Source organism: Vombatus ursinus, unplaced genomic scaffold, assembly GCF_900497805.2.
Source record: "Vombatus ursinus unplaced genomic scaffold, bare-nosed wombat genome assembly UNPS02014779.1, whole genome shotgun sequence".
Lineage (NCBI taxonomy): Eukaryota > Metazoa > Chordata > Mammalia > Diprotodontia > Vombatidae > Vombatus > Vombatus ursinus.
In genome coordinates, this window is record NW_020954557.1 from 52956816 (window position 1) to 52973056 (window position 16241).

At 38.8% G+C, this 16241-nt stretch overlaps 1 protein-coding gene across 4 annotated transcripts in view; it reads left to right on the top strand.

The window, feature by feature from the left end:
• Positions 1-402: 402 nt before the first annotated feature.
• The window catches only part of COBLL1 (cordon-bleu WH2 repeat protein like 1), a 179398-nt gene continuing 163559 nt past the window's right edge, over positions 403-16241 (top strand). For 2 of the 4 annotated variants that reach the window (XM_027866006.1, XM_027866004.1), the window contains exons 1-2: positions 403-427; positions 1219-1336. In XM_027866006.1, coding sequence (XP_027721807.1) covers positions 418-427; positions 1219-1336 — 128 coding nt within the window. In that variant the 5' untranslated portion in view covers positions 403-417. Of the gene's footprint in view, positions 428-1218; positions 1337-1506; positions 1776-16241 lie in introns of those variants that run through there. The other 2 variants (XM_027866005.1, XM_027866003.1) reach the window with 2 other exon arrangements.

Consider the following 16241-nt stretch of genomic DNA (forward strand, 5'->3'; position numbering starts at 1 on the left):
TGCAGGGGAGGAGGGTCAGACTGCTAGCTACTAAGTGATGAGGAGCAGGAGGTCCGCCTGCCTCGCCTTACTTCCGCAGGGCCAGTCTCCTCCTCTCCCTCCCTCTCTGGCCAGGTACTCTCCCTTCCCACCTGTCGGGCTCCCGGGCTGATGGAAGCTGCCTCGCTGACTCCCCTAGTGGTGGGAATGGGAACGCTTCGCCCCGTAGCCGCTTTCCATTGAAGCTTTTCCCCCACCAGACCCTGAAAAGCTAGAAGCCCTGGGGAGAAGGAAATTCCTCCTCGGTACGCACCCACCCGTGCTTGGCTCGCCCTCCCCTTTTCTCTCTCTCCCTCCCTCCCACATTCCCACAGCTGCCCGGGAGACACCCGGAGCCAGAAGAGTTGGCGGTGACTTTCCGTGCCCCGGACCAGGGGCATGGGGCAGGGTGGGTGAAGCGGGGAGAGGGAAGGCACTCGCGCTGCGCCTACTCCGAGCCTGGGGAAGCCCATCTTGGGGGGGGGCGGGAGGAGGTCATCCCGGGGGAAAAAGCTGAGGCATTCCCCTCCAAGTCAAGTCTGGGCTCGAGAGCCCAAACTGCAGCCGCGGAGGGGGGAAGGGAGGGGAGGAGAGACTGGGAGACAGCCTGGGGAAGGAACAGGGCAACCTCTGTCTCCCCTTGAAAAGGCGGCGGGAGCCCTGTTGAGAAAGGGGCAGGGCAGATTGCTAACTCCCTCCACCCCCTCACCCCCTGTTTTTTGGAAAGAAAGAAAAGTTTCATTTATTTATTTTGCAAGGTGGTGGTGGGCTTAAACCACTCCAGCTACGCTCTCAGGAGCGAGGGGGTGTGCATGCATTGCTAATACAGCAGCTGCAGCTCCTAGGGCTGCTCTCCGTCTCAGTCCCCTCCTCCCAGCCCCGGCAGCTCCGGGCAGCTAGTCTCCCCGCGCGCCGCCTTATGGCTACAGTGTAAACCCCACGGGGTGGGAGGTGCAGCGCCGCCTCTAGTCGCTGCTCGCTCCAGCCTGGGGAAAAAAAACCTGCCTCCAGTTGCAACTACCGCTCTTTGCAGCCTGGGCGGTGGGAGCTGGTTTTCTCTACAGGTGAAAAGAGAGGAAAAGAAAGAAAGGGGAGGCGGTGGGTGAATGGCTGTCCGGATGCCCATGCCCGTCTGCGCGTAAGCGTCGGGGGAAGCCTCCTGGGCTGCTTTGACCCAGCTTGGATTTACCACCCCCGCAGCAGCTTGCAGAGTTGGAAGTGGAGCGGGCGCCACCAGCAGCGGGGCGATGGACAGCCGAGCCCGGAGCGCCGAGGACCCCCCGGCGGCAGCACCCCAGCCTCCTCCCGCCTCCTCCGGGTAAGCCCCGACCGACCCACCCGGCTCAGGGAAGGAGCGCAACTTGGGGAAGGGCGAGTTCAGCGAGGCCTAACTAAACCCGTTTACCTGCCTAGCCTAACGACTGCCCTGCCAGCTGTGCCAGGGTGAGTCACTGACCAGCCAACGGACCGACCCAGAGAAGACTTTATTTTTTTTCTTCTCTCGGTCTCTCTGGATCCTGGCCGGTGGTGGTGGTTTTGTAGCTTTTCTTTGTTTTAAACTGGGGCTGCGCTGGTAACTTGAAGCTCGGTTGAATGCCAGGGATTGGGACTGAGGAGTCCGGCGGGTGTAAAGATCAACAAAGGGCCCTTGTCGGGGCTCTGGAGAAAGAGCGGGCAATACCTGTAAGCGAGCTCCCGGGGAAAAAAGTTTCTTTGACAAAGCCGAGTGGCTCAGGGAGGAGGAGACCCGTGTCAAGGTGACTCTGGGTGGGGGGGAAGGGGCTTGGGAGCGAGCGTTTGGAGGGCTAGGGAATGTCAGCTGTCAGACCGCTTGACAGCTGGGGATTGATGGGGGGGGCGCAACCTGTTGTTTGTCTTGGGAAAGGTGCAGTGATTTGGGGTTGGGGTGTGGGTAGGTGTGGCGTGCCAACCGGCCTTCTGTGCCAACTAGCTCTTGACGGAGGCTATTCTTTGGGGCCAGAGGAGTGCAAAGTCAAACGGAAAATACCTATAATTTTCTTTGCATCCACGTGTGCTTGGAGGAGAGATGGGAAAAGGATGGACGTCACATGTTAAGTTAATATTAAAGGAAGAATGTTTTCCTACCAGATATGCAAATGGTGACTGTTCTTAGCGTTTGTGTAAACAGACCAGAGAACAGGTTGTTCTGCTAGAGATGGCAAGAACTTTAAAATAACTTAGAGTTTTTAGTAACTAGTAAGACAGAGAACACTAGTTGGGTCACTGAAATAGAATACTACCTGTACCTAGTTCAGTGCTTTTTAGAAGTTTTTTTTTTCCTTCCTCACCCCACCCCTCACAGTTTGTTGTTGTTTTTTTTTTCCTCTTTCATAACTAGTCTGTTGCACAAATGCCTAAAGGAAAATGAGAACATCGTGAAAATAGGAAAGTTAAGGAAAATTTATAGTATGAGTCTGGTGAATGAAAGTTGTAGTCCCCCCCCCCCAATTTAATGGATACACAAGTCATTTTTTCCCTGGAACATGACAGGAGTTTCTTTAGAAGCAAGTCACAGCATGTTTATTCATCACACTGGCCATGTGAACGTTGGCAGTTAAATAAGGGAAACATGGAAAATTCTCAAAACAATATGACTAATCTGAAAGATATTTAGTATGATGCTTGCATTGAGGAAATATGTAGTATGTGAATTAATTCTTTCATTTTGCTCCAAATAACTGCCAGATTTTCAAACAGTTGCACTTTTCAATTTATTCCTTTTCGCATCCCATTCTTCTGTTCACTTCAACGTTTAAGTGTCTGCTAATATGGAAGGCCCTAGATAGGAGCTCATAAAGATTAACCAGACTAAGTCCAAGGGCACTAGGAGTTTACAGTCTAGTTGGGAGATAAAATGTAGACAAATAATTAGAATACAAGGAAGAATATAAATGCCATAGAAGAAGGAATAGTAACAGCTAGCGTTTAATTGGTGTTTTATGGGTTTGCAAAAAAAAAAAATACACAAACTTCATTTCAGTAATAGCAAAACATTCTACCATACATTGTTTCTCACCTTTACATCCTGTCCTGTCTTGTCTCCATGCATTTTCGAAGACTATTCCTCATACCACATCTGTTTATGGAAATCCTCTTCCTATGGCTTCTTCCCAGAATGATTGTTGAACCTTTGCAATATTTGTTGTCATTGGCATTGCCCCTCTCTCTTCTGCTTCCCACACTCAGTAATACTAATTCAAATCTCTCAAAATTTTGGCTTCATAGTCTGACTTGGAATTATTTGTCGTCTTCCCATTCCCCTAGTTGTAAACTCCTTGAAGTCAGAGACCTGTACCATTTTTTTCATCTTTGTATCTCTGATATCTAGCATACTGCTTTCAATCTAGTAGGTACTTGAGAAATATTTGCTGTTGAATTATACTAATAGTACACAGTTACATATCACTTCACAGTTTACAAAGTACTTTTCATACCATTACAGTTATTGTAGATAATACAAGTATTATTATATACATTTTACAGATAAGAGATCTGAGGCTTAGAAAATTGAAATGATTTTCCCAGAATCATACAGCTAGCAGGAATAAAGGAAAGAAACATTTATTAAGCACCTACCAAGTGCCAGGCACTGTGCTAAGCAGCTTATTTAATAATTGGGGGAAATGAGGTAGTGATTAAATGACTTGCCCAGGGTTACACAGCTAGCGTAATAGTCTGAGGCCAGATTTGAGCTCAGTTCTTCCAACCTCCAGGTCCGATACTTTTCATTGGTCACTTAGCTACCTAGTAAGTAGCAGAGTCAGATCTTATGGTCTTTCCAATATACCAGAGTGCCTAGTACATGCTAACTTGTAGGGGAGAGCACAGGAAGGAAAAATTACTTTTATTGTTTAGGGGTTAGCATTTCAGCAGGTCCTGTAATGATAAAATTTTGCCAGAAATGGGTCATTCTATGTGGTGAGAACAAAAGGTACAGAGGACAGAAAATGTATGTTGTCCAGTCTGGTTGGAGAATAGGGTCTGGAGATAAAGACTTCAAAAAGCACATTAAGGGTCTCACCAGACTGAATATAATCATAGAAAAATGATTTGGCATATTATAAATATATTAAGAGTGGAAGAAACAAGGTAAATAAAGTAACTATGCTAGATTAATAAAGTATTAGTTTATAGTTGTAATTATGCATAAGAAAGTCTTGCTTATTAGTATCTGGAGTTTAAATTCTCCAATACCTCAATACCTTTATTATTTGAAACCTAACACAGAGCTTAGCATAGTATATTGACTGATTTAATCTACATTAGTGACCTAGAAGTGAATTATCATAAATCCTTTTACATATTTGTTCCTATTTTGTTCTTTGCACAAAGCAAACCCTTTTTTGAAGATTAGAGCAAAGGAAATAGATAATAATTCCCTAAATTGTATTTTTGTCAGAATCAGGGATTTTTTTTAGCTTTCATTTTGCTAATTATATCCTAATGTTACTCAGATCCCCTAATTTACTACATATTATGGTGCCATTAATTGCTTAGAAGGAAAACTTATTCCTCAAGTCAACTTCTATACCCTACTTGTCTCTAATAACTGGTTTTGTTTTTGCTTTACGCCTAATCAGTTTTGCCTTTGTTTTTTTTTTTATTAGCTTTCTTTGTAAAGAAGATTAAACATTTCTGACATTGGAAGAAATGTATTTCTTCTAGAATTAAGAGCCTCTAATGTTTTGTTTCTAAATTAGTTTTTCAAAGGAAACTGTAGTTACACTAAAGTTACAAAACTGAAAAAACCTGGTAGACTTATACTTATCTTACCTTGAATTAGACAGTAGGACTCCTATCTATCCAATCAGTGCTTTACTAGTAGTACTGAGGTTTGTAGAGCTTAGATGGGTTTAGAAATCTAGTGATTTGTTAGATGTCACTAATTGAGATGGTGATGAAAACTCTGAAGGAAGGTTGGACAACAACTTAGTCACTCTTTTTAGTGGACAACTGTAGCATACCCCCTCCTTGCTATTTTATTTTATTTCTTAAGAGTGCAGTAAGTGTCCAAAGAATGCTTTTAGCTCTGCAAGAGCAACTGTTTAAAATGTTTCTGTAGGTAGCCATGGATTTCAATCAAATATCAAGTACTCTTTTAGCCCTTAGTATGTGCCAGACATAGTGCTAGGAAATGGGAATCCAGAGACAAAAGTGAAACTGGATTTAAAATAACTGTTAATTTTTATGTGGAGTTTAGAGTCTTTGGGGATTTAAATTAATTTAGTGGATTTTTTAAAAAAGCTTAGATTCATCAATTAAAATTTTCTTTAAAACATGTACCACATATGACAGTGCATAGCCAATTACTTTGGATTTAGTGTCATGACATTAAGATCTTGTTTGTAATATGCTTTTTTAAAAAAGTAGGAATTTGGGTTACTAGAGAGTATTGAATTAAATTGTTAATGTAATTCCCACAGACTTCCCACTTGTAAAATGAGGTCGTAGGAAAAATTGTGCAATCCATAAAGCATAACATTTGAATTAGTTATTTCCTCTGAATGAGTTATGGAATAATTGAATAACATTGTTATGGCTTTTCTTATGTTTGTAGCACCAGGTGTGTTTGATAATGCTATTTCCTATGCTGATCTGGAAAACATCCCCATTTAAGGAAAATGTTTTATTTTGATAGTCAACAGATTCTGTTGACCCCTATTGTAGGCTGAATAGTCTCTATTGGGTCCTGTGAATACCTGTGTGTTCTTTGCTCTCAGAAGGAAAATAGGCTATGTCAGAAAAGGGTAAATGAATTACAGTCAAGAGAAGAGAGAGGCTTTAAAGAATGCTCCAATTGCACATATTCTTAAAGTACCCATGTGCTTTGCTTGAATAAGATATGGTCAAACTTATAAACTATATTGTAGAGTGATGAAAGAATGAATGAAAAAAAAACATTTATTTAGTGTTCACTATGTGCTAAATGCTGAGGAGACGGAATAGAGACAACTTCTGCTCTCAAGGAGCTCATGTTCTAATAGGAAGAGAGAATACATACAGAAGGTTTCACCTGTAGGACAGATGGAAAAGCCCAGTGATTTTTAGTGAGGCAGTTCAGAATACATCTTCTTTAGTGACATTTTACATTGATTAAAAATATTTCTGATATTCAGCCGTTTAGTGGTAAGAATTTTTCTTTTTGAGGTCTTCAGCTGTGGCTGCTAAGAAGGGAGGGGATGCAGAACCTGCAAAGACAGTTTGCCAAGGTAGGATCTCTATAGGAGTTGCTTTACAAAATGATTTTTTTGTTGAGGTTTTTTTAAATGCTGAGTTCTTGGATTTTAAAATAGATTAAAAATAATATTTGATTAAAAGAAAGATGTATATACATGTTCAAGAGGACATCAATTACATAAAGCCAGGTATACCTGTATATGGGGGGCTTGGTGGAAATCTTTAGGGAAGGATAACCTCTAATCCAGCAAACTGAGTTGCTAAGAGTCAATTCTGCCTAGTGTCAGGGGACGGACTACTTGACCTTTCAAGGACGATGGTATACCAGAATATACTGCATATATACACTGAAAATTTTAAATAATCTTGTGCTGTTTTTATGAGCTCTAGAAAGCAGCCAAAGATGTATTTTCATTGTTGCTATTTGACTTTGCTATGATTTTTTTTTTTATGGAATTTTTTCCTCATCTGTTATACTAAAAACAAACTCTCAGGGTAGGAGAGAAAAGTTTCCCATGATTATTTCCCAAGGGTCAGATGTCTACAGTCTTATATAAGGACTTCAACTTATCTAAGGAGAATTAATCCCTTGGTAGACTACCAAAGATGAATATGGTTGTTTTGGTAACATTAGAAAAATGCAGGGTGAGTTTGATTGCTTTCTGTTTCACTCAGAGTAAATGCATGGTGCTACGTTTTGTAAATTTTAAAACCGGATGAACAAATCGTCATTGTTTTCTAGACAAGAATGTTCTATGCAGCTGAGTTGTTTTTCTTTTGACACAGAACAGCAAGCATATAATTTTTGTTACTGTAAGACAAATAGAAAATTAATTTAAAAGTACTATTAGAGCTAAAGAGATTTTAAAAAATTGAATTAGAATCTTTAACAATTAGGGGCAAAAGGATTAGTTCATCAACAATCATTTATTAAACACTTGTTATGTGCCAGGCACTATACCAGGGGATGGAGATATAAACACAAAAAACAAAGATATTTTTATAATGCCAAACAGCATTACTTAACTTTATAGGTATAGATCATCACATTTCATTGTCTGCTATGGACCAGTGAATGTACTAGGTGATGTAAGCTATAGGTTTGCCAATTCTCACTTGACCCTAGTTAAAGGTTTAGAGAAGTATAGGCCAAGAACTTAGTACCTTATTTAGTTTGGAGTGATTGATACTTAGTTTCTTAACTTTGTGTTCATCAGTACTAAAGTAGGTTCTCTTAGCCCATTTTATTAATCCCTAGCTCCCTATCTGAGCCTCTGAATTTAACATTTAAGTATTTATTAAACACCAATTGTTTACATTCTGGATGAAATTGGAACTTTGGTTCTTTGTGTCAGGAATAATGGCTAGTATTTACATAGAGCTTTAAGATTTGCAGAGCACTTCACACATCTTATTTGGTCCTCACAACAACTCTGTAAGAAGATAGGTGCTCTTATTATCCATTTTCAGATGAGGAAACTGAAGCTGCAGGATCACATAGGTAGTAAGTGCATCAGGATTTGAACTCAGATCTTCCTGACCCTGAGTGTAGCCCTCTATCCACTGCACTAACCAGCTACATAGAATGGGTCTATATTTAGTCTAGCCACTAAAATAATTCATTTTGCATGAAACCACTATATAGATAAGGAGAGCAGTGGTGGTGTTGTGTGGACATTGTGGTGTAAATAAAAGGCCCTTTTTGTACTCTATCTCTTATACATTACAAACTGGATATACCCCACTTATAGTTTGATCTCGTCCTTTTCCCCGTTCCTTCTACCCTCTTCCTACTGCTGATTCTGAAGAAATTAGAAACTAAATGAATGCAAGGTAAGGAGTGGTAGTGGCAACAGCAGTTTAAGCCACCATTAGTCCTACTACTTATTGTTGCAGTTGAGTTGAAAAAAGCAGTCCATTTCTTAGCTGAAATAAAAGTGGTGGTTATTACCCCTGAGTTCCTATTCTGTATGTAGATTTTTTTTTTGGCTAGACAGTGGGGTAAGTGACTTGCCCAAGGTCACACAGCTAGTAAGTGTTATGTGTCTGAGGTCGAATTTGAACTCATGTCCTCCTGAATACAGGGCCAGGGCTCTATCCACTGTGCCACCTAGCTGCCTCTGTGTAGGTATTCTTCAGCAGCAGATGACAAGGTCATGACTTCTGGCTCCTCTGGCTCAAAATTGGACATCTAAGACCCTTTGGATTTTATTCTTCTCATATGTAGCTTAGCGAGACGATGAAGCCCCATGTACAGCATCCTTTTGCCGTATCATGGGAGTGTTCTATCTTTCTTCCTTGAGCTCTCTCCTTCCATCCCCCATTCCAACTTCATTTTCTGCAAGATACTTGGAGGGCCTTTCAGAGGACCTTGGGTTATTTCCTCCCTTCGTGCCTGTTTGGCCTGCTTGCCTCAGAAATCCTGGGACTCAGCCCTGCCTGGCATTTCCTACTGGCTCTCTGCATGTTTCCTGGGCCAAGGCACTGAAGGAAGTTAGGTGCCACCAGTTACCGGTCCTTCCTTTGTTTCTTGGATTGGCATTATTTTTTCTCCATCTTTCCTGGCATTGTCATTTAACCTTTACCTTGTTGAGTGTAAGTGGGCAGGGCCTCTACATACTCAGTACCCATCTTGGCTGAAAAACTTCTTCCCTCCATCCCGAGCACAGCTCTGATTATTTTACTCCCTTCTCTCCTGCGTGGCACTGTATGCCTGTGTTTATTGGCATGTTTTTTTCTGTTTTGATGTAGATGCAGAATATTTTTTTTAAAAAGGGTCCCTTCCTAGAAATAAGTTGAATACTTTTAGTTAGGAAAAAAAAAATTAATTTGCTTACTCCCATTAAAGCCAGCCTTAGAAAGATTCTATGGATAGCTGTTATTTCAGATGGAAAGAAACTGGCCTCCCATGAATCACTTTCCCTTCTGTGTCTATGTTCCCTTCTATTGCTTTAGTTGGGGAAAAAGTAAATTTATTTCCTATCCTCTTTTATTTTTTTTTACATTCATGTTAAACATATTTTCATATTAGTGCTGTTGTAAGTGAAAAATTAAAACCAATAGGAAGAACCGTTAGAAAGAGGAAACAAAACTCAACAGAAGAGAAAAAAAAAGTAGCAATTCAACTGCCAGAGTTCTTTCTTTGGATGTGGATAGCATTTTCCATCACAAGGCCTCTGGAGATGTCTTAGATCCTTGTATTGCTGGGAAGGGTTAAGTTTATCAATATTAGTCATCACACAATGTGGCTGTTATTGTGTACCACATTCTCTTGATTCTGCTCACGTCACTCAGCATCAGACCATACAAGTCTTTCCAGGTTTTTCTGAAGTCAGTCTGTTCATCATTTCTTATAGCACAATAGTATTCCATTACATTCATATACCACAACTTGCTCAGCCATTCCCAAATTGATGGGCATCCTCTCAATTTCCAATTCTTTGCCACCACAAAAAGAGCTGCTATGAATATTTTTGTACATGTGGGTCCTTTTCCTGTTTGTGTGATCTCTTTGGGATATAGCCCTAGAAGTGCTATTGCTGGGTCAAAGGGTATGCACATTTTTATAGCCCTTTGGGCATAGTTCCAAATTGCTCTCCAGAATGGTTGGATCATTTCACAACTCCACCAACAATGCATTAGTGTTCCAGTTTTCCCACATCTTCTCCAACATTTATCATTTTCCTGTTTTGTCATGTTGGCCAATCTGATAGGTATGCGTATCCTCTTTTGATCAGAGGTTATAACCTATAGTGAAAAGAGTACTAAATTTGAAATCAGAGGGCCCAAGTTTAAATTCAGGCTAGTATGTGTTTACTAATCCATAAAATTATTGGAGCTGAACTACATAATCACTTCCATGTCTCAATCAAGGATGCTAAATTTAATCTTTTATACCAGTCCCATCTTTATGCTGTCAATATCTTAGCTGGGAGTCTGTGGTGGAGTACAAAAGAACACTAATCTCATGGTAAAAAAGACTTGAGTTTTGGCTGTTGGCTAAGTATCTTACTTTAGGTATGAGTCTGAGCATGTCGCTTAACTTCTCTAGACATCATTTGCCCCATCTTTAAAAGTAGGAAGAATTTGGAATCAAATAATCTAGATTAAAATTCTACATCTGCTACTTACTATATACACATATAGCCTTGGACAAGTCACTGTACTCCTCTGAGGTTATCTGTGGAATAAGGATTGAATTAGGTGACCACTAAGGCCCCTTCCAGCTTTAGTTAGTGAACCTATGTTGGCAGAGTTGTTGTGAGGAAGGTAGGCATTCAGTTGTAAATCTTAGCATTAGAGAAATGTGAGTTGCCTTTTTAAAAAAAGTTCTGTAATATAAAATCAGTTGTCATGCATTTATGATTATAAATGTGTGTGTGTGTGTGTGTGTCTGTGTGTGTGTGTGTGTGTGTGTGTGTGTGTTACTCCTTGTATGTCTTTCCAACTTGGAAAAACAGGTATGATTTTTTTTTTCTGGTATGAATTGTGTTTAACATATTTGGACAGAATTGAGAACCTTTACCAGATTAGTGGTTTTCTGGAAAATTTTCCACTCTGATAAATTGGTATAAAGTACCAATCTGATCTGTAATCTATATCAAGTTACTCTAAAGCTTCATCAGAGTGTGATTTGATCCAAACAAAATGGAACAGATGTTCAACAGTACAGTCATGGTTAGAATTGTATTGTAGACAGAACTTTATTTAGCATATAAAATAATCCAGCTTCTGTATTAAAAGGATGAAAGATCAATCTTGCATGATGCTGAGGAAGGCCATTCAAAACTCTTATTTCTAATTAAATCTGTGCTGAAATTTGGAAGTTCTGAATTTATGCCAAGTAAACAAGGATAAATTAAGTACCTGCTACATGCAGACACTGGCTGGGGATACAAAGAAAAAAAATGAACCCAATCCAACTCAAAACAGTCTGCTCTTAAGTAGTTTACAATCTAATGGAGAAGACAACTTGCCCATAACCACGTACAAAAAAGATATAGATAGGATATATTGGAAATCTCAGATGGAAGGCAGTAGCATTAAGGGGGATCAAGAATCACAGTATTTAAATAGATTTTAAGACTCCTCAATTATACATAGTAGCTGACTGTAAACCTTGTATATTTGCAATTAAGTAATGTGTGAATTTTCCATTTTCCTGGATTTTAAGTATTTTGGCTACTGGTATATGTGTAAACAGATGCTAAAGTAGACTGAGCAGAGGACTTGTGTTGAGTATAAATCTTGCCTCAGACACTAGTTGTATGACTCAGTTTCCTCATGTGTAAAATGGGGATAATAATTTCACCTGCCTTACAGGATTGTTGTGAGAGTCCAGTGAGATCACATACATAAAGCCATGTGCAGACCTTAAAGTGCTAGTAAATGCTATTGTTCAGCCATTTCAGTTGCGTATGACTCTTTGTGACCCCATTTGGGGTTTTCTTGGCAAAGATGCTGGAGTGGTTTGCCCTTTCCTTCTTCAGTTCATTTTACAGGTGAGGAAACTGACTTGCCCAGGATCACGGTTAGCAAGTATCTGAGACTGGATTTGAACTCAGATCTTCCAGACTCAAGGCTTGGCACTCTATCCACTTCAACACCTTGCTACCTGGCTAGTAAATGCTAGCAATTATTATCATCATCATCATCATTACAAAGTAATAAGTAGTGGAGTTACCTGAAAGCACATAGTAAAACTGTACTGGATTGTTGGATGGATTATTACTGGATAATATGGATTGTTAGCCTAAACCCGTACTGTTGTTTTTTTTTCCTACTTCTCAGCGTTATAGACACTAAGGAAGAGATTGTCAGCTGGATTTTTGAATGAGTAGAATTGTATTCTTATACAATGCAGAAAAAACTTCTGCTATCTAGAGACTAGCCTTCTAGAAATTTCAGATTACCCAAGCCATGGAACCCAAGGGCCACACCCAATACTTATAAGAGAAGTTAGGGGAAATAGGATAAAAAAAAAAAGAGAGAAGAGAGCAATAATGGTTCCAACAGATTTTTTGAGAAAGTGACAATAGGAACAAGGGATTAGAAGCTGTGAGGTTGAAAGGAAGATACTTGAACAATGGAGAAGAGATGGAAGATAGACTGAATTCTTGTGTATTCTGCAAGGATAGATAGCAACCTCCATCTCAATCCAGTTTGGTAGTAGCATAGGAACAATAAGATACTAGTGGGGAGAGTACATGCAGGGGTGGTAAATTAGATATTTCAGCGTATTTTCCACACTTTTTTTCAATATCTATTCAACAAATGATTTATAAGTGTCTACTGTGTATAAAAGGGACTATTTAGTGTAGTGTCTAGAGGCAGCCTTGAATTCAGTCAGGTTTTACCTCTGGCTGAAGCTCAACTGGCTCAAACAACTCAACAGATTGAAGTTATAGACGAGTTTCTGGTCTGCAAAGGGAATTTCCATTCTGGAAGTTTCCTAAAATATCCCAGTGAAATCAAAGGTCTGAACAAAAAGGTGGTAGGAAACAATCAAAACCTCAGTGCACAAGGAGGCGTGGTTCACAGAAGGTGTGTTGGAGGAATGGGGTCTTAACAGTTTGCCCTAGGTGCTCAAAAGTACTAGTTACATATTTGTATCTTGGTATTGTTTTGTGGAGAATGTTGGTGGAGTATTTGTCAGATTACACAATCACTGTTTTGATAGGAAAAGCAGTATGGAGGGGTAAGGATAATTTTAAAAAAAAACCCTTCAATTTTTAATTTACCATATTCAGTTGTATCTTTTCCCATTGTCTCCCCATTCCCTTTCCATTGATAGTTTTATTTTTAGGTTAATGTTTAATCATCCTTAGCGATGGCTTGTTAATGCAATCCCAGTTTATTGCTCCAGCACCCTCACTGTTCAGTTGGTGTGGAGGGATCTTTTTTTAATTCCCCATCAGTGACAGTATAGTTAACAATTTGCCAAGATCAGCGTTACTCCTGAACTAGGAAAGTAAAAGAGACTATAAGGGGAGATGAAAAGGAAAAGAGTGTCACACTTCTCTGAGTATCCTAGCCAGTTTACCCTGCAATTTAACCCTTTGTCTGACAGGGATAAAGTATATTCCATTGTTGCTTTTAAAGCCCCAGAGATCTTTGGCAGCTGTGTATTTGTTCCCCTCCCCACCCCCCAAAAAATTAGGTAAAAACTATTGGGAAACTTTCTTCTTGGTTTTTTTTTTAATTCTCAGAGGGAAAAATGGGTTTGTATCGAAACTTCCATTTTTTGTTTCTGATCTACACATATCTCTGTTCTATATGCGGCATATATATTTTTTCTTTTCTGAGAGCTTCTTTGATGTGGTTATTACTTCAAACAAAAGGATGGAAATGTGTCAGAATTTCCATGGTGTTCTGAAGAAGACCAACATCTTTTTCTTCTGCATTAATGGATATTTTGATCTTATAGACATGATGGCATAAAATAATTATATTTAAGGATCAAAGTGAGAAAAGGATCAGGAGGAATGGATAAAATCAACAGGAAAAGTCATAATGACAGATTAATTCAAGGTCACCTCCCAAACTTTTGTCTCAGGTCATCTTCACACCATTTTTTGTTTTTTGTTTTTTGCTTTTTTGGTGAGGCGATTGGGGTTAAGTGACTTGCCCAGGGTCAGATAGCTAGTAAGTGTCCAGCGTCTGAGGCTGGATTTGAACTCAGGTCCTCCTGATTCCAAGACCAGAGCTCTATCCACTGTGCCACCTAGCTGTCCCCATCTTTATAGCTTTTTGTGCCTTCAGTTTGAGATACAGTCTCTCTGCCACCAAGTTCTGGTGCTCTTATGTTTAGTAAACATAAGTTTGTCCAAATAATGTTTTTTATATTCTTTATTTGCTTTATGTTTATGCAAAGGACATATATAAGCAAAAATGTTTGAATCAAGGTTTGGCTTGTACAGAGTAGTCATTTAGTAATGTTGAAACGAATGAATTGAAAAAACAATATTGTTTATTAAAAGTAATCTTATCTAGTCAGAAATAGCAAGTTTGTCATTAGTTGAGTTTGAATTCACTGTTTTTCAGCTCAGTGAATGAATTGTGAATTTACTTCTTTGCATGTAGTGGCTTTAGAGATAAATCTGATCATTAGTTAACTTCAAGATCTAAAACTTCTAGATTAAACTAAGTAGGAAAGATGTTTCATTATTTTAATGTGGAAATAGCTTTATGCAGCCCTTTTAAAAAACCTATAAATATTTTCATTTAGGGTACCATTTATCAGAGCATTGTTGCTATGAAACTGGCATATGACACTTATTTAAAAGTTCTAGGATTTATAGTTAATCTGAGAATGCTCAATTATAAAATTCCTCCCTTGGTGTAAGATCATTTTACAAGCCATGTTCTCTGCAGGGGTATTTATAAAAGAAATGTGAAATTCATTTGTTATAAGTGAAAATTCTAGAAATACGTTCTTTCATTTTATTTGCAGAAAAAAGAAACTTTGAGTTGCATGTAAACTTTTTGGTCAACAGCCTCTAAATATTACATAGAGTCAGAGCGTGAGTACTTGAACATTTTCAATATCATGTCATTTGGATTACTGAACAGGTAATGCTTTTGGAGGCAGATAAAGGGAATTAGACATTGATCTAAGACAGATAGTGTTTGAATAGGCACTGCATAAAAATTCTTTACATTTCTGCCACTACCTTGAAATCTAGACTGTCAACACCCTTGCTGTATTTCAGGTCTCTAATAAGGAGAGGATTTACCTTTTGATGTCACTGACCATTGTGCACTGGCGAGTAGGGCAAAACCGCAGAAGTTATTTCTTCTCACTGACAAAAGAAGAGACTTCATTTTTAGAAATATCTGAAATGAAACACTGTTGTATCAAATAGATGCTTTAAAGAAGAATAGAACAGTAGGTATGCTAACTTCTTTAGGTTTAGTGAATGAGATGCTGTCCTATAACAACTTTCAAATGGAAAATTTATGAAAACATAATTGTAAACGGATATGTTTTCTTGCCTCACATTGGAGTTTTTTTCTGCATAAGAATAAGGTAAAATTTGAATCTATAATTTATTAAGAATAATTTCAGTGTAATGATAACTCACTATATGAATGGTGGAGCTGATTTAGAGCATGGTGATTCCAAGAAGTATTTTAGTGCTTTTGGTTGGACCCACTTAAATTTGAAGAATATCTTATTGTCTGGCTTAGTGAACCAGTATATTTAATTCATGTGCGTTTATAGATATTGATTGTGGTTTTCAATAAAATTTATTGGGCCATAGGTCAACAACTATGGAATATTAAAAATATTTGGAAATGATGATATAGCCCGTCTCCATTGAAAAAGGGATGCAATATACATCAAGGAAATTTCATGGTTGGAAAATTTGCATAGTAAGGTCAAAGAAAAATGAGAGGATTATATGTAAATAATGAACAGATCGGGCTTAGATGAAGTCATATTTCCTTTCACAAGATAAGAGGTCAGCATTAAAAGTTATTTTCAAAGGAAAGTAATGTTAAATTCAGACTGCTCTGGAGGGATTTTTTTAAAAGGTATAAACAGTTTATCTTGAATTAATTTTTTATTAATAACATTTTGTCATAATCCTAGAATATACATATGTATGTAATAGGATATACATAAACCTAGAGTATACAAGTTCAAAGAATAGGGGAGAACTAGGTCTCCTCGCTGTACTTTCATGTGCAAATAGGTGGGAACCAAGGTTATTATATCTACCAGGAAGCCACAGTGTGCCAACTGCAATTCACTAATTCTGAATGCAAAATATTGATTAACCTTAATGAAAATTACATGGCCTTTTAAAGGATAAAAATGGGCCCTAAGAACCTAGAATATAGGAGTCTGTTGTCATTCCAATAAAAAAAATTACCGTCTGTCTTTGTAAGGCTATGCAGAATGCCTCACCTTTTGTCTTCCCTAATTTTCTCATCTGTAAAATGGGTATAATGCTACATTTTCATTTTTTGCTTATGAAGACAAACACATAATGCACAGAAAGCAGTTTACAAATTGAATG